The 19706-nt window shown below is 47.9% G+C and overlaps 1 protein-coding gene across 3 annotated transcripts in view; it reads left to right on the forward strand.

Moving 5' to 3' along the window:
- LOC137435500 (UPF0696 protein C11orf68 homolog) overlaps nucleotides 1-18215 on the forward strand; it is a 53677-nt gene extending 35462 nt beyond the window's left edge. For 2 of the 3 annotated variants that reach the window (XM_078784228.1, XM_068129343.2), the window contains 2 exons: nucleotides 9646-10063; nucleotides 15706-18215. In XM_078784228.1, coding sequence (XP_078640354.1) covers nucleotides 9662-10063; nucleotides 15706-16038 — 735 coding nt within the window. In that variant the 5' untranslated portion in view covers nucleotides 9646-9661 and the 3' untranslated portion in view covers nucleotides 16039-18215. Of the gene's footprint in view, nucleotides 1-7494; nucleotides 10064-15705 lie in introns of those variants that run through there. The other variant, XM_068129341.2, reaches the window with a different exon arrangement.
- The last annotated feature ends 1491 nt before the right edge of the window (nucleotides 18216-19706 follow it).

Consider the following 19706-nt stretch of genomic DNA (forward strand, 5'->3'; position numbering starts at 1 on the left):
GAGTCACACATGCGTGTGTGCACATGGTCTGCGTGTAATGTGTGGGTATATGTATGCACCTACAAACATACCTGCTACATATGTATTGTTGCGGATATGAGGATTGTATTTTTTTTTATTGTGTGTTTTATTAATACTAGGGCGTGCCCGTACGTGGGTGCAAAAAAACATGCGTGCAAACAACAACAACAAAAAAAAACTTTGAAACCACGTGGCAGTAACGACCACAGAACCCCCCCCTCTATTTACATGAAATGGTTTGGTCCATTCGCAAAGCCAAAGCGAACGGCTTGCGAGTACGGTAGAACCCCCCCCTCTATTTACATGAAATGGTTTGGTCCATTCGCAAAGCCAAAGCGAACGGCTTGCGAGTACGGTGACCATACCTTGGGAACCACTTGTCCGATTAATTTCAAACCTTGAAAAGGCACATCCTCGGGTCCCCAGCAATATACCTGGCAAGTTTCAAGTATATCGGACCCGTGGTTGTCGAGAAACAGCGGTCACAGACAAACACACAGACAAACACACAGACACACATACAGAGATTACTGGAATTATAGATAGATTGCTTGGTTCTGGACCCTCCTGCCTCCAGTGTCGTGTAAAGGTCAAAGGGCGTCCCATAATTAGTCCATAAAGCATACACGTCAGCCAATCATAGATTTCCCCCTGGTTGATAGTTATATCTTTATTATGTGTATTAGGGTAAGGCCTTGTCTTCCATTAAGATGACACTCCATTGCACCAAGTGAAACAGAGTAGATTCCTTTCACTTTCCCCCTTTCATCATTGCCAAGCCTCGATTGCCAATTACATCCCCTCCAAAACCACCATTGAACATGTGCTCGGGTCGGGGAAGAAAGGCGTGCCCGCCCGTCGTCATCAAGGGCGGAGCCAGAGGGTCGCGCGACCAACCAGGGCCGAGGTGAGCACACCGATGGGCGTGGCCTGAAGGCCGGTGGCTTGATCGCCGGAGGCGCTATAAAGGCGCGCGCGCAAGAAGCAGGGTTGCGTTGAGTTGTCGGTGGTGAGGAGTGATTGGACCAAGAGAGAGAAAGAGTGGTTGGACCAAGAAAGAGAACATAGAGAACAATAAAAGGGGAGATCGTCCAGGGAAGCACAAAGCCTGCTATTCGTCGCCTTGCTCGCCAAAGTTGGACCAAGCAAGAGAGTTGGGCAAGAAGCAAGCATGTTGTGTGGTGGGACCAGACAAGTCCTGGCAAAGCACGCGACGTCCCCAGAGCAGCCGCAGCCACAGCAGCAACGACAGCAGCGTGGGGCCTGGACGGCAGTTTTGAGTGAGGCCGCGAAGGAACGGCGGCTGTCAAATGCGCCGATCATGCTGCAGTACCATTGGACCTTCCTCTCCCTCCAGCCATCCAAATGATTCCTGCCTTTCCATCCTCTTGTGTACGTGAGTTTGTTTTGTTTGTTCTGTCCTGGGTATTAATTAAGCCTGTTTAGATAAGCTAGCGATTTTCACTGTGTCTCTAATATCTTCTGTATATTATTTTCTTATCTTTCCTTCTCCTTGGTTTTTTTTGAGCCTGTAAATAGCAAATAAATTATATTCGTATTTTCAACCTTTGTCTGCTTCTTCTTCACATCCGTGTCGCCTTAGTCTTTTCCCTATTGAATATCTGGCGCGATCCGGCCAACGTTCGGGAATCGGGTTAGTCGGGGTAACTGTATGACCGCGGGGCCATCCGCTCGGCAAACACAACATCTTATCCGCGGGCCGTAACAATTGGTGTCAGGAGTGTCGGATTCGGACCTGGGACTAAATTTATTTAGCCCAAATTCTGGAACACCAATTGTACTATTGGCGTAACAATTGGTGTCAGGAGTGTCGGATTCGGACCTGGGACTAAATTTATTTAGCCCAAATTTTGGAACACCAATTGTACTATTGGCGTAACAATTGGTGTCAGGAGTGTCGGATTCGGACCTGGGACTAAATTTATTTAGCCCTAATTTTGGAACACCAATTGTACTATTGGCAGTAACAATTGGTGTCGGGAGCGGGAACGGACCCGAAGCGCGCTTAACGCGCTCAAAATTACGAGCTACTGAAATTTGTTTTGTTTTACAAAACCCGAATTTTGAAATCGCGCCATGGCTGGTCAAGGCGACGGGATGTCGGTGGGAGAGATAGACGGGGTAGAATCGACCCAGGACCTGGGGGAAATGTATGTGGAGGAGGACAATGAGGAGGTGGTTGAGGAGGTTTCAGGCGCGCAAGATGGCGCTCTCGCGCACGAGGTTACGGGCGCGCAAAATGGCGCCTCGCACATGGCTACGGCGGCCGCGCCCGCTGTACAAGTGGGAGGGATGGCCCAAATGCAGGCCCTCATGGAGCAATTTATGGCACAAATGCAGGCGTCCCTCAACCTGCAGAAGGACGAGATGAGGGCTAATAGTCAGCAATTGGGGAACCAGATGGATGCTCAGGGTGAGCAATTGAGGGGCCAAATGAGGGACGAAGCAAGGGGTACTAGTGAGCAATTAAGAGCCGGGTTAAACGATATGGGAAATAAATTTGAGAGGCTAGGAAGCAAAATGGAGCGAATCGGCAAAATTGGGGACAGAATGGGTGACCGCATGCAAAAATGTGGGGAGACCATGGATCGCATGGTGGGCGAGAGGGTCCCACGGGTGCACGAGGAGGTAACGCGGGTCGAAAAGCGCTGGTTGAGCGAAGCGGAGAAAAGCGCGGGTACAATGACGGGGGTAGAAATCGCGACACGGGGTTTGGAAAAGCCGGCGACCGATGAGGTAGAGGGAATTTTATTAAAGCCAACGGTCGTCGAGGTGAGTAAAGAAAAAGTGGTAGTGGGCATTGAAATTGAAGAGACCGGGGACTTAGAAAACCACTCGCGGCGGGAGGAAAAGATGGAATATGTACAAAGTCCCTGCTCAAATCATGATGATGTACTTGCTAATCCAAATGGAAGTTTGCAGGTGCGCTTGGAGAAAAGGATCCCCCAGGTGAGTCGTGCTGTATATTGTGCGGGTAGATTTTGTAGAAGGATGTTTGGCGACAAAAGAATTGTCACGCGATTGGGGTCAATATGGCACCCGGGCGTTGGTGAAGGGTCCCGTGTGAGTGGAAATGGCACGCGTGTGAAAAAAAAGTGTGTGTCAAGGGGTGAGCGTGTTACGAAGCGTGAGAGTGATACCGAGTGCGAGCGAGAATGCACGTCGGGGTGTACGGAGTGTGACACAGCGAGTGAGAGCAATACGGAGTATACGTGCGAGGGTGAGTGTGACACGGAGAGTAAGGTGGTGGTGGAACGTGTGCGAGGAAGCACACCTGAGTTGGTAGTAGCGCGAGTGCGAGGGAGCACATCGGAGTGCGGTAGTGGGTGGATGCAAGAGTGCACGCCCATGGTGAGTGTTACAGAGGACGTAACGGAGGAGAGGTGTGGACCGAAGTGTGCGAACGGCGAGTGTGCGCAAGAGTGTGCGCGAGAGGTGTGGTGTGTAACAGGGAGTGCGTTGGTGGAATGTACGGACGGCGTTGGAACGCCAGGTTTTGTGAGTGTGAAACGGGTCGCGTGTGCGTGTGGGCATGCAAGTGAAGCATCGACATTGAACGGGTTAGCGTTTAGGGCGACGGATAGCCGATGCGAGCACTCGGGGCGCGGTGTGCTTTGTCGGATACCAGGCCCGGCGCGGATCGATACTGCGTCGCTTCTCTTCGAAGCGTCGTTGCCGATTCGGGCTTGGCCCCGCCCCGCACGGTCGAGTCCGGGCCTTGTCGGGCGAGGCGACTGGTCCGGTTTAAGCGCGAGTGGGAGGAAGCGGAACGGTGCCCCCTGGCGGGGACGGGGTTCCGACCGGGCGAGCCTCAGCCATCGGGCCCGGGACCGCAAGGTACCGAGCCGCGATGATGCGCGGAACCTCGGCCCGAGCATGCCTCCTCCCCAGAGTCGTGAATGCCGGACGGATCCAACCAAGGCGACCAAACCACCCGAATTCATTGCTCGGCTTTGCGAAGCCGGGTTTTAATGATGTGACGACGCACCGAGGCTCAGATAAAGCGGACTGTGATGATGATGATGAGGATAGTGTTTTGGCCCCGAAATTAGAAAAACAAAATTTTATGATTGGCAGAGTGAGGATTGGCAGACGATTGGCAGATGATTGGCAAATTTTTGATTTGTTGCATTTGGACGAGCAAAATTGGTAGTGGGAAATGCCCCGATGTGGTGGGATGGCAACTCTGCCATCTCTCACGAGGGGGCAAAGGAGCACTAGACTTATGGGGTTTATGGCAGTGAAAACTAGCCCGGGAGGGTTAGAATATAATGATAGGGATCTAAAGGAGATTGACAATAGGTAACGGTAAGATTAGTTAGTGACAATGATACCTGTAGTGGGGATGCAGGTAGATTAGTGTGGATGATAATGACGTGGTATGTGCTTAGTATAAAGGGAAGACGGGGAGCACTAAGTTAGCAGGGCAACAGGTAGTTTAGATGATGCCGTGTGAGTGTTGGAGGTGTATTTAGAAGTGTATTGTGAAAAGTGTGTGAGGCACAGGTGTGCAACTGAACAGGTGTATGGAGCAGTGTTTGAGTGAGTGATGGTGATGAGTATTGTGCTGACCAAATGGTCCAGGAAGGAAGGAGGGTGCAGGTGGCACCAGGTAAGATTGCACAGGTATGCAACAACAGGTGTATGGAGAATGGTTGTGTGGAATACATGGAGTGTGGAATATATGGAGTATTGGAATGGATGGTCATGGAGTGAGTATGGTGGGAACTATGGAGTGGAGTGGATGGTGCGAAGGTGTGAATGGGGGAAGGATGGACCCCCATCACGAATACCCGGGGAGGGTAGTGTAAGTGTTAGGTAGAGGGTATAGGTAAATTGTGGTTGGATATTGGCATCTGTGGTGCAGGTGAAAGAATGGTGTTTGGATGGGTGCATTAGTGTTGTGGAAATGGCTGGGCGTGTAGCCTGTTAGTGTGCGTAGTTGGTTTGGGCACTCCACCACTGTGAGGATGTCGGCCAGGTGAGGCCGCAGGTGGGCTCTGGGAGCCGGTAGAGTTGTTGTGGATGGGGCCCGAGGATCCGGAGGACGGACCCGGGTAGCCCAGTGCCAGAGGGCACCGAGGGGTGACAGAGCCAGGAGGGGCCTTCCCCAGTTAGATAGGTTAGGGTGAGGAGCTAGGTAAGCTCGGGTGGCAACTGCAGTGGTGGAGGTGTGCAGGTGGGTAGACCTGCTGGGAGAGCTACATGACCCAGCCCAGAAATTGTGCAAGGGCACAGGAAGATGAATCGGGGGAGTGAGACCCCAAATTGAGGAGGCACCACAGTTTGGTCAATGGGAATTGGTTTTTAGAACCCATAGTGTAAGTTGGCCAATGGATTGGCAGGGAAAGACCCCGGGTAGTGTAAAGTGTGTTAATGTCATTTAGAAAGTAGTTAGGATGAAAATCTCCTTGCACCATCTACATCCACTCACCTGAGATGACGTACCTCCACACCATGCCAGGTTGTTTTATTATTTTTGATGCAAATGTTTGGAATGTGAGATGCATCATGACGTGGGTGTGACATTGTGCTTGTTGTTCCATCTCTTCCTCCTTATGAGGATTGATGATGAATTGGGTGATGGCAAATTTTGGTTAGAGGGATTGTGGGAACGAATTTGGAATAGAAGAAATATGGGGAAGACGTGACAGTAGCAACGAATTTGTAATGTGTAGATTTTGTACATATGGGGTAAGGGCAAGGGTAGTGTAGGTGACAGGGGGGGGTGACGTACGGTAGGGACGAGCTTTCTCACTTCGCTCTCCGTACGCACTTCACCTTGCATTGCCTTATTGATGTGTACCCTTGTGACCTTACCCCTCGCTCATCTGTCTGTCCCCCCTTTTGTCTCCCACATGAGGACCTGTGCGCCACTGGGCGCCGAGGGGAGCGTGCGTGAGTCCGCCATTGTGCGCCCGGAACTCCCAGAACCAGCTGTCTGCTCGATGCACCACATTATGGACCACATGTCTGTGGCTGAGCACCACTGATGGACCCCATGGGTTGGGGCATGGCCCCTCTGCTGGAACCGGCCATGAAGGCCCGAAATCTTGATGGCGGACCTTGGCCACAGGGCACCGATGCCCCACAGGTGAACCACACATAGTCGGCCCTGTGGGCCATAAATAAAGAAAATAAAAACGGACACGTTAGGTGCATTTTATTGCAAATAGGCCGCCAGCAAAGGAAGATGACAACAACTGGAAAATAATAATAGCCAGCAGAGGGAGCCGAAGAGCAAGAGACCACCTGCAGGGTTAGGGGTTGTTGTTTTTATTTTTATTTATGAACTATGATGACTGGGCACCGATTGGTGCTTGAGGGTGTGTTGGTGCGTTTTGGGTGCTTTCATGGTGCATTGATGCAGAGCAGACTGACTCTCCCCCCCAAAAGAACAATCACAGGTCCTGGGTTAGTTTTGTAAATAAAAGCAGAGTCATTGTAAATAATGCTCCCCACCGTCAGTGTATAGTTTGAAGACCATATTGCAATTCGGTTAGCTGTGGGCGTGAGTCTGTTAGGTAGGGTGCAATGGAGCAGCGGGACATATTTATTTATGTTTTAAAACTGTTGCACTCAGAGTCAGGTTAAAAGTAGAGGGAACTACACCTACGTGTCACACTAAGTTAAAGTTATAGGCCCGGGATGTGCCTAAGAGGAGGAGGGTGCAGTGTTGCGGATATGAGGATTATATTTTTTTTATTGTGTGTTTTATTAATATTGCTTGGTTCTGGACCCTCCTGCCTCCAGTGTTGTGTAAAGGTCAAAGGGCGTCCCATAATTAGTCCATAAAGCATACACGTCAGCCAATCATAGATTTCCCCCTGGTTGATAGTTATATCTTTATTATGTGTATTAGGGTAAGGCCTTGTCTTCCATTAAGATGACACTCCATTGCACCAAGTGAAATAGAGTAGATTCCTTTCACTTTCCCCCTTTCATCATTGCCAAGCCTTGATTGCCAATTACATCCCCTCCAAAACCACCATTGAACATGTGCTCGGGTCGGGGAAGAAAGGCGTGCCCGCCCGTCGTCATCAAGGGCGGAGCCAGAGGGTCGCGCGACCAACCAGGGCCGAGGTGAGCACACCGATGGGCGTGGCCTGAAGGCCGGCGGCTTGATCGCCGGAGGCGCTATAAAGGCGCGTGCGCAAGAAGCAGGGTTGCGTTGAGTTGTCGGTGGTGAGGAGTGATTGGACCAAGAGAGAGAAAGAGTGGTTGGACCAAGAAAGAGAACATAGAGAACAATAAAAGAGGAGATCGTCCAGGGAAGCACAAAGCCTGCTATTCGTCGCCTTGCTCGCCAAAGTTGGACCAAGCAAGAGAGTTGGGCAAGAAGCAAGCACGTTGTGTGGTGGGACCAGACGAGTCCTGGCAAAGCACGCGACGTCCCCAGAGCAGCCGCAGCCACAGCAGCAACGACAGCAGCATGGGGCCTCGACGGCAGTTTTGAGCGAGGCCGCGAAGGAACGGCGGCTGTCAAACGCGCCGATCGTGCTGCAGTACCATTGGACCTTCCTCTCCCTCCAGCCATCCAAACGATTCCTGCCTTTCCATCCTCTTGTGTACGTGAGTTTGTTTTGTTTGTTCTGTCCTGGGTATTAATTAAGCCTGTTTAGATAAGCTAGCGATTTTCACTGTGTCTCTAATATCTTCTGTATATTATTTTCTTATCTTTCCTTCTCCTTGGTTTATTTTGAGCCTGTAAATAGCAAATAAATTATATTCGTATTTCCAACCTTTTTGTCTGCTTCTTCTTCACATCCATGTCGCCTTAGTCTTTTCCCTATTGAATATCTGGCGCGATCCAGCCAACGTTCGGGAATCGGGTTAGTCGGGGTAACTGTACGACCGCGGGGCCATCCGCTCGGCAAACACAACATCTTATCCGTGGGCCGTAACAGTATATTGTTGTGGTTTTGAGAACCCACACTTGTAAATAACATCATTTAATAAAGGTAAAGGTAACACCCCATAGTTAGGCCACAAGCAAACACGTAGGCCCATATAGAACATTAGTTATCTCATTAGTATGTGTTTAGGATAAGGCCATTTCCCTAGTTATCATCTGCGTTGTGTCAAACAAATAAGAGTAGGGCCCCTTTCAATCCCTCAAATCCATTTCAATGGGGGAATCCATCCCGTGCCCCATTTGGCATCCCTCTCTTTGTTACATTTGGCTACCAGCAGCGTTTGCTGCTCCGTGCTTGGTTTCTTTAGCCGGAGTTGCACTTTGGCCACCAGCAGCACTGCTGCTCCTAATGGTTTGTTTAGCCGCAGTTGCACTTTGGCCACCAGCAGCGCCGCTGTTCCTTGGTTGTTTGGAACTAGCCAAGATGACACAAGGTAGGCCTGAGAGAGAGGGAGGAGCGCGAGGTGGGGGTGTGGCCATGTCAAGCAGCCATCAAGGCGGAGCCGGTAAGCCCACACCAGCCAATCAGGGCTAAGTTGAGATTGCCTGGCAGGGCGTAGTTTGGGCTTCCAGAGCGTTAGCTGGCTTGTCTGATAAAAGCACGCACGCAAAGCCCTCAGTTCAGTTATGAACCGGAGTTATGAACCAGAAGGCGCGTTGTGAAAGGACTTGTTGGGAGCGGGTTGCCTTGAGAGGACTTGAGGGGGCGAGCGTGTTGTTGAAAGAACTTGTCGGGGAGAGAGAGCGGACTCGAAGACTCGTTGGGAGAGCGCCCTGTGCAAAAGGACTGGTGTGAAAAGCGCTTCGTATAACCGCCAACTTACCGACCTTCCCTTGTATAATTGTCCGCTCGCGCCAACGCCACGCGGAGGGCTGCTGCCGTTTTCCTACCATCTGCTCGGTACGAGTCGGGGACCGGACGAGCTGTGAACGCCATCGCCAGACCCTCAACCTGACCATCTGCATCCCCGTGTGAGTCAGTCTGAGACCGAGTCTGAGAGCGAACGGGCCCGAGTCCAAGGGATAAGTTAAGATTGTAATAAGGCTGTCCTGTGTCCTTTTTCTTCCTCTTTCCTTGTACATTCTTTCTTTTCCTCTTCTTGTACAAATTGTGAATAAATCCTTTGTTCTTCCAGTTTCCTCTTAATCCGACCGTCGTAGTCATTTCTCCATTGGGTACACGTGGCACGATTAGGAACCACTATAATCGGGTCTAGTCATTGGTTAACAGCTCGGATCGCGGCTTGCTATCCGCTCGGCATATTCCATCAAATCCGTGGTTCAAGCGGGAGTTATTTCGTCGTTTCCGGTCAGCGTTAGTACTTAGGTAATAGCGAATCTCTAGTCCTAAAATCCTAACTAACGCTGCCCGGGAAGGATGTCATAACCCCCCAGGATCGCGTCGGCTAGTAAAAAGACAAGGGGATTAACCCCCTCTTGGTAAGGGGAAGGCCGACGTTCAGAGATCCGTAACAATAGGTTGAACAATGTTTTGTTATATTGATCATCAAGTCTTTAATAGTATAAATTTATTATTTTTTCTCCAAAGGTCTTTGTTTCTCCCACCCTTTAATTTTTAAAATGCATGAAAACCATTGGGTCAGTGGTACACCCTATTAGTCATCCTTTGGAGATGAGTTGATGCATGGGTGTCTTTTTCCCCCCTACCATTCTTCCATTCCCCCCAGAGCTAAATCTTTCACCATGGACTGTGAAAGAGCAGTGAAAAAAATTGACAAGATGACTGCAGAAAAGTGTGCTGCTCTCATGGCTGCTCTCATGGATCCCCCCTGGTTGGAGTTTGACAGCCGTGATACACCACACTCCGAGCTCCAGCCATGGCTTGAAGCTCACAGGCCTTCATCGGTGTTCAGGTACGGCGATCCCGACCAGGGCCTGGAACCTGTTGGTTCGATCGTGGTGTATGGTAGCAAAACCGATGATCAAGAGCCGGGCGATTCTGCAGACGTTGATGGGCTGCAGGATTCGTGGGAGAAACTGCAGCAGGCTGGAGTGCCTCTAACCTTCTCTGTTATCAAGAGGCTCGCACTAGACTATGAATATCTCACTGGCAGCTGGTTGATTTTCCTTGATTCAGGTTTCAAGGTGAGATCGATGTGCAATTTTTGGAATGCACTTTTTATTATCCACTTTTAATCATTTTTCAGTATTAAACCCACCTTTTCACTTGAAAATTTTCTTTCTATGAAATTGTAACCTCTGACTTTTTTCTGAACTTAACTTGTAACATGGGTGTGGATGTGTGCAATAAGGATTTGTCTGGAAATGTAGGACAAATTCATGCTCTTTTCTGGGACATGGTAGTCCCTTCGATATTGTTTGGCTGGGTTCATCCCAGTTGTCTGGTTCAAATCAGATGCATCACGTCAAAGCGGTCGTGTCGGCCAACTGATTCGGGTGCTCTGGGCCGGATTACAGACCTGTTTGCTATGATACCTTGCTCCACTGGAACACCCGAGCCAATCAGGCAATACGCTAATCGGTGTCGCATGTCCGATTAGACTAATTAGCATTCCAAAAGCTCAAATGGTAAAAAGGTTATGGCCTGGACATACACTGAAGCTCAATGGGAAATTAATAAGGAAATGCGGAAGTGATTACAAAACCCGGCTCTCTCGCACTGCATAGCGGCAGATGAGCTAATGAGGCCTATTTGTACTTAGTGACTTTACACTTTGACATTTTGACCCAATTATGAATTAGTCTTTTCCATATTCAATAATAATATCGAACCAGTGATGGTGTATTGAGTTGGAGAAGTACTTGGAGGGCATGTTGGTGGGTTTGGCAGTGCCAAAGAGGAAGCATTAGCGCTGTTGGGCGGAAACAGACTGGAGCGAGGCGTAGAGTATCGGGTCACATTCTTGTCGCTGGACTAGCGCAGGGGAGAATGCAGCATGACCCAGAAAACGCAGATCAGGGGTCCGGACCAAGACGTGCTGCGTCTCGTATGCAATGAGCCCAACCCTCTCATTGTGACTACTTCCACCATGTGCGAGCATTAGCATGTGGTGAGGTTTTTTTTAATTTTCGGTCTTGCACCCCTATTTCTGTCTCCTATTTGTGAGTGCGAGGACCTTACATTATTGGATAAGTTGACAGGATTATTTGTAGGCACGGCAGATATAGTCTGAACGTAATTCTCCATTTATAGTTGTGTTGCTTTTTTGTCCTCCCTTGCCCCTCTTTAATAAACCATCCTTTTCACCATTGAGGTGTTGATTTGGTTTGTGGCCTGGAATTGGGAACAGGAAGTCACGGCTTGAGTACAGTCTTGGCCGTTGGGAATTGGCGCGAAAACCTTCGTTAGGAGGGCACAGGGTCGGTCGAGGGTCTTCACTCGGTCCCATCCTTTTAAACCGAAGCCTATCGGTTTTGATGGCAATAGGTCAAAAGTTCAAGGTCACATCTCAATTTTCAACCAATTCACGTGATCTTGTGATGGTTGTGAGCACGGGGTGGACTTCATGCACCCCACTTGCAGGTCAAAACACAGACGCGTAAATATTAGTCAGTTATTCCTTTAGTATTCTCTTTAGAGGTTAGGTAAATTGTATTCATGTGATCTTTAAGTATTGTGCATGTCATTTCTCTATCTCTTTCTCTTCTAACATTCTCCCGCACCTCGCACCATTCAATGCCATCCACACACATTCACAAACATCGCCTCATTTAAAGGAATTCCCTGCACCAGAGTACACACAGCATGATTCAGGCTGGTACTAGCTGCCGCAGAGTGGAAGGTGGTGACCCTGGGGCTGCAGGGAGCGAAATTTCTAGAAGGCACTGGCTACTTCCACCCCCTGCCCCCAGCTACCCCTTCACGAGCACAGCCTGACACAGTTGGGCCAATCACGAGACGCCACAGGAGGACTATAGCTGGGAGGAAGGTCAGGTTTACCCAGAGCAAAAAGAGTATAAAAGAACCAGACCTGAGGTATATCGCTCTCTCTCTCTCTCACAGTAAGGACATGATACAAACACGAGAGAGTTATTCGTCCCTTCCAAAGATTTTCTCCCTTGCAGCTCGTTGTCACAACTTGGAGTTCACACTATAGTTTAACCTCCCGCTTTTCACACATTTTGTACAAACATTTTCTTTTTCCTTCTCTTCATACTTTGGCTTCTGTTCGTTTTTCTCTGTGGTGGCTTCAACCAGACCCCACTAGGAGTGCCATTTCAGCACCATAGCTGAGACAGTGCTGCTTCCGAACGCAAACTCCCCAAACCCAGTTCGCGGTGCAGACTCCAGACTATCGGAGCTCTGCCACAAAAGGGGGTGCGCGACATGAGTTCAGGATGTGGTGAGGTCGCTCCAATCAGAGCGACCCCAGGGTCGATCAGGGCACGTCAAAAGTCCCACTCTTTCCTCTGCCTTCAACCTCTACGTTTTCTTTCCCCCTCAACCCAATCTCTCAGTGTCATTCTTCGTGGATCCAGTAGTGTACTCTGTGCCAAGTAATGTTTCAGAAGTGCTTCGGGGTCGGGTATGTCCACATAGGGGCGAGGGCGAATGTTTGTGTTTCAAATGTGCTGATATACATGTCAATTGTGCTATTCGTTTTTGCTGCATTTTTGTATTTGAAGTTCCCCAACATTTTCTCTCCTCTTATCATCCCTATGTCATTCCTCTCATCATTCTCTGCTCTTTCGCCTCATTGTCCATGTCTGTAATAAATTCATAACAGTGTTGATACTTGTCTTCATTCATCCTGTTTGTGGTTGGTCCGAGATAGCGTTCCTGGTGGGCAATTGGTCCGAGTTCACGATGGCAATGGTAGCCCACATAATGCGGCACGTGGCATTGGTTTGCTCGACAAATAATTAACCACCGTGCTGGTGCATGCACGATTCCCCATCTGCCATGCTTAATTCACTGGCACACTTAATTTATTTGTGCCTATTGTTTGTGTCCATTATGACATCCTTAAAAACAGTAGGTTTCCTATTTGGAATGATTTTCAATTATGTTTGACTACCTGAAAGGCAGACATACTGAAAAGAAATACCTTACTCCTCTGTGCGCATGTGCGATCCGGACGATATTCCGTACAATTTGTGAAATTCAGAACCAAAGTACTGCTAAACTGCAGGCTTTTGTTCCGATTCATGTTCTACGGTGTTCAAAAGTGACAATTCAATTGAAATTAAGTCGTTCCTCGATCATAGACTGACGTATGTCGGACAGAGCCAACCAATTGCTTAACCCTGCTTTGCACTTCATGTGTGGGGGAAAAATGATGGAGTGGGTGTTCAGCTTCATCCTCTCTGCACCATCTTATGAGAATTCAAAGTTCTATTGAACATTTGGAGGGGTAGCGTGGGTCGGGAGGGTGTGAATTATATAGTTTGGTTGATACCACTCTGGAACATCTCCCGCCTCTGGAACAAACTCCCTCACTCTATTCAATCGCACTCCTCCCTCCAGGTCTTTAAAACAGCTGTTCACCACCATCTTTTATCTTCCCCCATCCTAAACCTTGATCTCTCCTACCCCCGTTAATTCACCCCAGATCCACTTTTTTGAAATACCAACTTCTTTCCTGGAAGTCCTTAAGTCCTTGCAGTGTCCTTGTGTTTTATACTTCTCCCTCCCACCCGCCCCCCTTCACACGCCTCCTCCCCCTAAGCCCTCTCCCTCCCACAGATCTCCCGATGTCCCTGCTCTCAAATGTTGTGTTTGTGTGCTTCCCCCTCCCTCCCCATCTTGTCTACCGCTCCCCTTATTATATTGTTGCGGATCTCCTCGTCGGCCTTCCCCTTTACCAAGAGGGGGTTAATCCACTTGTCTTTTACTGACCGACGGGATCCGGGGGCTATGACGTCCTTCCCGGGCAGCGTTAGGTAGGGTTTTTAGGACTAGGGATTCGCTATTACCTAAGTACTAACGCTGACCGGAAACGAGGAAATAACTCCCGCCCGAATCATGGATATTGATGGAATATGCCGAGCGGATAGCGATCCACGATCCGAGCTGTTAACAATAACTAGACCCGATTATAGCGGTTGGGATCGTGCCACGGTTACCCAATGGAGGAAATGACTAAAACGGTCGGACCAAGAGGAAAAGGAATAACAAGGAAATTTATCACTATTTGTACAAGTAAGAGGAAGAGGAAGAAAAGCAATGTACAGTGAAGAGGAAGAAGCAGATACACAGGGCAGCCTTACACAGTCTTATTCTTATTCCCTGGACACGGGCCCGTTCACTCTCAGTCACACTCTCAGACTCACTCACACGGGGATGTAGATGGTCGGGTCGAGGGTCCGAAGATGGCGTCCACAGCTCGTCCGGTCCCCGACTCGTACCGTGCAGGCGATGGAAGATGGCAGGCAAGCTCTCTGCGTGGCGTAGGCGCGAACGGACAATTATATATCGGGGGATCGGTAAGCGGTTACGTTGGTTCACGGCCGCGTGCGTGATAGGAATGCTGGCGCTTGATGTTCACTCGCCGCAAGCCCAAGCCAAATTCCCAACCCGCGATCCCCAACAAGTCCTTCTTTACCGGGCGCCTTTCTCCCCGAGTCCTCACAATGCGCTCTCTCCAACCAAGTCCTTAGAGGCAGTCCTTTCAACGCAGTTCTTCAAACCTCTGCTCATAACTCACGTCCTGCCTCTCCCTTCTCATAACTCTCTCCAAGACTCGAACGCTTGCCTCTCCCTTCTCATAACTCAGCGCGTGCCTCTCCCTTCTCATAACTCTGTCCAAGACTCGAGCGCCTGCCTCTCCCTTCTCATAACTCTCTCCAAGACTCGAACGCCTGCCTCTCCCTTCTCATAACTGAGGTGGGGGCCTCACGCAAAGGGTTTTATTGCCACACCCGGCGAACCCTCTGGAACCTCCAGCCACGCCCTGTCAGGCGATCCCATCTCAGCCCTGATTGGCTGGTGGCCCTTACCGTCCCCCAATGCTGTGATCCTCGACCTCAACGCCTCTCCACCCCCCCCCCCCCTTTCAGGCCTACCTCGTTTTCCTTGACTAGTGGCAGCCGAAAATGCTAGGCCCAAGATGGATGGTGTAGTAGCCAAAACAGAGGATGAAAGGAGAACTCTCCGCCGAGGTGGAATTTGGGGGTGGAGGCTGGAAAATGATAGGGACCTAATTCTTATTTGATTTACACAACGCAGATGATTTTGCTCGGGGAAATGGCCTTATCCCAAACACATACTTAGACATAACTAATGTTCTATATGGACCTACGTGTTGCTTGTGACCCAACTATGGGGTGTTACCTTTAACCTTTATTAAATGATGTTATTTTTTACTAGTGTGCGTTCTCGAAACTGTAACAATATGTTTTATGTGTCTGTTTGATTTTTTTGTGTGATTAATGTTAGCTCTTTCACGAGCCTCTATCTTGTATACAAAAAAAAACACTGAGCGCAAAGGGATTAATGTAAAGAGATGCTTTTAAATGTGAAGAGACAACTTTCTACATTTGTCTTGCTTCAGCGCAAGGGGCTGGTTGTTCTACTTTTTTCTTTCCTTTGTGTAGCCCCCGCCTCGAGTGGCCTTGTAGGCTTTGTGGCGGGCAAAATCCCATAAAAACAAAACAAAAAAACAATAGGGGTTTGAAGGATTTTTTTCTAACCACATTTTGTAACATTATGCTTTTACAAGCAGGACTGAGTGTGTCTTCCACGTATTGACTTTCTAATCAATATGAAGGAAAGTTATTTAAACATCTTCTTTTTGTGTATACCTGTGTGTTAATCCTGGGTGCAGGTGGACCACGCATGGGCATGTATATCACGTGCAGTGGTGGACGGACGCCTGCGCTCCGCCAAAGTTAGTCCATCTGTCAAAGGATCCGACCAGAAGCACGTAATGTGCATTTATAGCCAGGACTTCACCAACGAAGAGGACGTTTTTGCAGTGGATGGTGCCATTCGGGCTGCTGGCATCAAGTGCCCCATGTTGTACAAACCTGATGTGTACACGTACCTCGGAATATACCGTAGGAACCAATGGGGGCTTTGTCCCACCATCTACGAAAGCAAGTTTGATTTGCAGTGCACACCATGGTGCTCACGCATCATTCGCCGTTTTGAGGAGTAGACGTGGATTCTTCAGCACTTTCATGCATCTCTTCTGCTATTGAACCCAAAGAGGCAATTTCTTGGATGTTTCGGATGTTCGTAATATACCATGTATCCCTTCCCCCTCTTTTCCCCCTTCCCACCCAACCATTTATATTGTACTAGCAGGAGTATCCGGCATTACCCGGTGATGTTCTAATCCTGTTGGCATTTTGAAGAAATCAATTTGGTTTTTAAAAATTTTTTTGTGGGTGCCTAAAACACATCCCTACCCTCCCACTATGGAAAACTCATATATAATATTAAAACAACACATACAAACACACACACTCATCGGGGATAATTTAATATTATCTTTCACATCGCGACAAAGGCTCAGGCACCATGGAGCGATTGAATTTTTTTTTTTTTCCCCCCAAAACACTCCCCGGCACTTACTGATGAACCTCTGAGAGTTTTACGAAGATCTGTTCTGCCATCTCCGAGAAAAATGGAGACACACAGAGACAAACGGCTCTCTTATAGTATAACAAGATGGACTGATTGGGCTGTCTGAATGTCCTGTGAACTTTCTTCCAATCAAACTCTAGGATGCTAAACATTGTCCTTCCTGTTTCTTGGAGGAAACCACATCCTGGGTGGTGGTAGAAAAGAAGCCGTAACATACATTGATCACTATCGATTGGTGAATGATCATCAATTTGAAATATAAAAGGCCTGATCATCCAAGTTTGAGCTTCTGATGTTGGTTAATGTATTGATGTTCGGCAACAAAGAGGACAAATGCAATCGCAGGAATTCGTTGCAAAAGGAGGACTGGTCGAGCACATTATGGCAACAATCTGGGGAAGATCACTGTGACCATTCGCAACAACCTGGAATACACAAGTTGTTGAAGAAAATAGGAATTAGATTTTTAAAAACTTTTTAATGCAAGCAAATTTGTTTTACTGTTTTCCCCCTTCCATCATTAAGCCTTGCATTCTCAAATAAGCGAACTTGTTCAGATTTTGAATGTGATTATGACTACATTTCTCTCTTGCCTAATCTGCAACTGAATGTTCAAGATTGTGATCAGAAGTGATTGATTTTTTTAAACGATAAAAACAGAAAATCAATGCTTTTCATTATTTTGAGTAATCAGTTGAGGTATTCGCTGTTTTACTCTTCCCAAGTATTTGGGCACCATATCGATCATGAGTGACTATGATTTTCCTTTTCAGGCTATTAAAAACAAAAGCAACGACAAAGCATCTGAAAATGTGAAGGCCGTCCGCATCCGTTTGTATTCAGCTGTTTTCTTCTTCCATAAGCTAAACATTGATCACGAAAACAGTTTTTAAAAATTTCAAAATGAAAACCTACGATTTTATGCAGCCTTGACCTTTGAGCTTTTGATCTAAAATAAACAAGGAGAAAAAGGCATAAAATGTCATAGCCCCCATGGTTTTAATAATTTTGCTGTCCGGAGTTAAAAGCCGCCAGTCGGCCATCTTTGGTCGGATTACAAAACAACTTCTTCTGCATTTGTTTACTCTCATGTATTGTCTTTGTGCCAAGTTTGAACAAAATTGGTCCATGCATGTCAGAGGAATGATTGGGGACATTTTTAAGTAAAAAAAAATCACCACTAGTCGGCCATGTTGGATCTCATCTCGAAACAAAATGGAGTGCATATGCAAGCCTTCATTCTTTATCTGTCTGCCAAGTTTGAGCAAAACCGGTCCATACATCTTCGAGATATGGTTGTGGATGCACAGACAGACGATACCCAATACATAAGCCCTTGTTTTGGACTAGGTCCAATGGGGGCTAATAATCACGTTAGTCGGCCTTCCAGCTTTTGATTGGGGAACTATTTATGTGTCCGGATATGCAATTTTATTTTTAATTTCAGGTCAATTTGCTGGAAATTGGCACTTTTATGCAACCTTGATCTTTTGATCTAAAAACAATCAGCTTCTCGTTTTTGATTGGTGAACCAATTCATTGACCCAATATGCAAATTCTTAAAATTTCAGGTCATTCGGTTGAAAATTGACAATTTTGTGTGATGCTGACCTTTGACCTTTTGACCAAATTATTAATTTCTTCTCCATGTTCACATAATAAAGCTTTGTTGAAAATGTGATGATAAAACTCAAAGGTAAATTGAAATTTCAGGTCAATTGGATGAATATTAATGATTTTATGTGACACTGACCTTTGACCTTTCGACAAAATTATTAATTTGTCTTCTCCATATTATCATAATAAAGCTTTGTTGAAAATTTGATGACAAAACTCAAATGGTAAAAAATGTTACAGCCTGGAGAGATACACACACAGACAGAGAGACAGACATACAGAAGTGATTGCAAAACCCAGTCTCCTGCTGTGCAGGGGACGGGATAAAGATAGTTTATACATTGCAACAAGGAATAACAAGGGAACTAGATGCAGGAGGAGGCCATTTAGCCCATCAGGCCTGCACCACACCAACACCAGACCAAATACATCTGTCAAAACTACGCAATTTCATTGGGGGAATGAGGGGAGGAGTGTGGATGAGAACAACATGGCACAGAGATATCCCAAGGGTTCTAAAATAAAACTGAGGAAATAAATTTATTTAAAAAATAAAAAAAATCGACATATATATATTGGCCCATATATATTGTTGTGGATCCCGGGTCTGTTGACTTACTAAGGGGGGGTTTATGACCCCGTTTCCCCTCAGACCCTGAGTCCACAGGCCGCCGGCCGCGACTTAACTCGTGGTCGACGGGTTGCGAAGCAACTTCAAACGCCAGTCTCCCAGCCACACGCCGAAGGGTTGCTTTGAGACACGCGGCCAGAAAGTCTGGGTGTTGAATCCTCGCGTTCCCACACCTTATGGTGTGCCAAGCGGATTGCACGGTGTGTTATCTTCCATGATTGATGGGCCTGATTGACTAGTTGAATTCGGTTTCGGACGATGCTAGGCCAATGAAGGAAAAGACGATACGAACAGGTTTGAAAAGAACAAAATGTACAGCCTTTTATTTACAAGGCACAGAAAAAGAGACGGGAGGCAGGCTTATCAATTCTTACCTAGACTAGATCCCGATAGGTGCCTTGCACACACACACACACACACACACACACACGGAATGAAGTACACCTGTTATTTTTGTACCAGGAAACGTGTAGACGATGACCTGGTCTGGCAGTTCCCGTGCGCAGCTCATGGCCGTTCAGGACACGCAGCTTGAAGGTCTGCGCGAACGATGATCCAGGATGTATTTCAGCGCAGGAAGGACGAACCAGCACGTCGAACAGCCAGCTTCAAGATGAACGCCGAGAGAGATGAACGCCGAGAGAGATGAACGCTGAGAGAGATGAACGCTGAGAGAGATGAACGCTGAGAGAGATGAACGCTGAGAGAGATGAACGCCAAGAGAGAGCGAGAATGACAATGGGCACGGACCTTTATCGGGTGGAATGTTCTTCTAGGAGCTTCCACGGCCTCCCATTGGCCGAGGTAGGTCACGTGCGGTCATTCAGCCCTGCCTCCCTCTAGGAAGGTTTCATTCTTTCTTCCCTCTTTCATTCGGTGAGGTTTTACAACCCACCATTGGTCGCCTGCCGGTGACGTGTCCACGACCCCTCATTTGTCGCTCGCTGGTGACGTGAGCTCGACTTGATTGCTCGCCTGCTGGTGACGTG

The sequence above is a fragment of the Myxine glutinosa genome, chromosome 9 (assembly GCF_964187855.1).
Source record: "Myxine glutinosa chromosome 9, kmMyxGlut1.1, whole genome shotgun sequence".
Lineage (NCBI taxonomy): Eukaryota > Metazoa > Chordata > Myxini > Myxiniformes > Myxinidae > Myxine > Myxine glutinosa.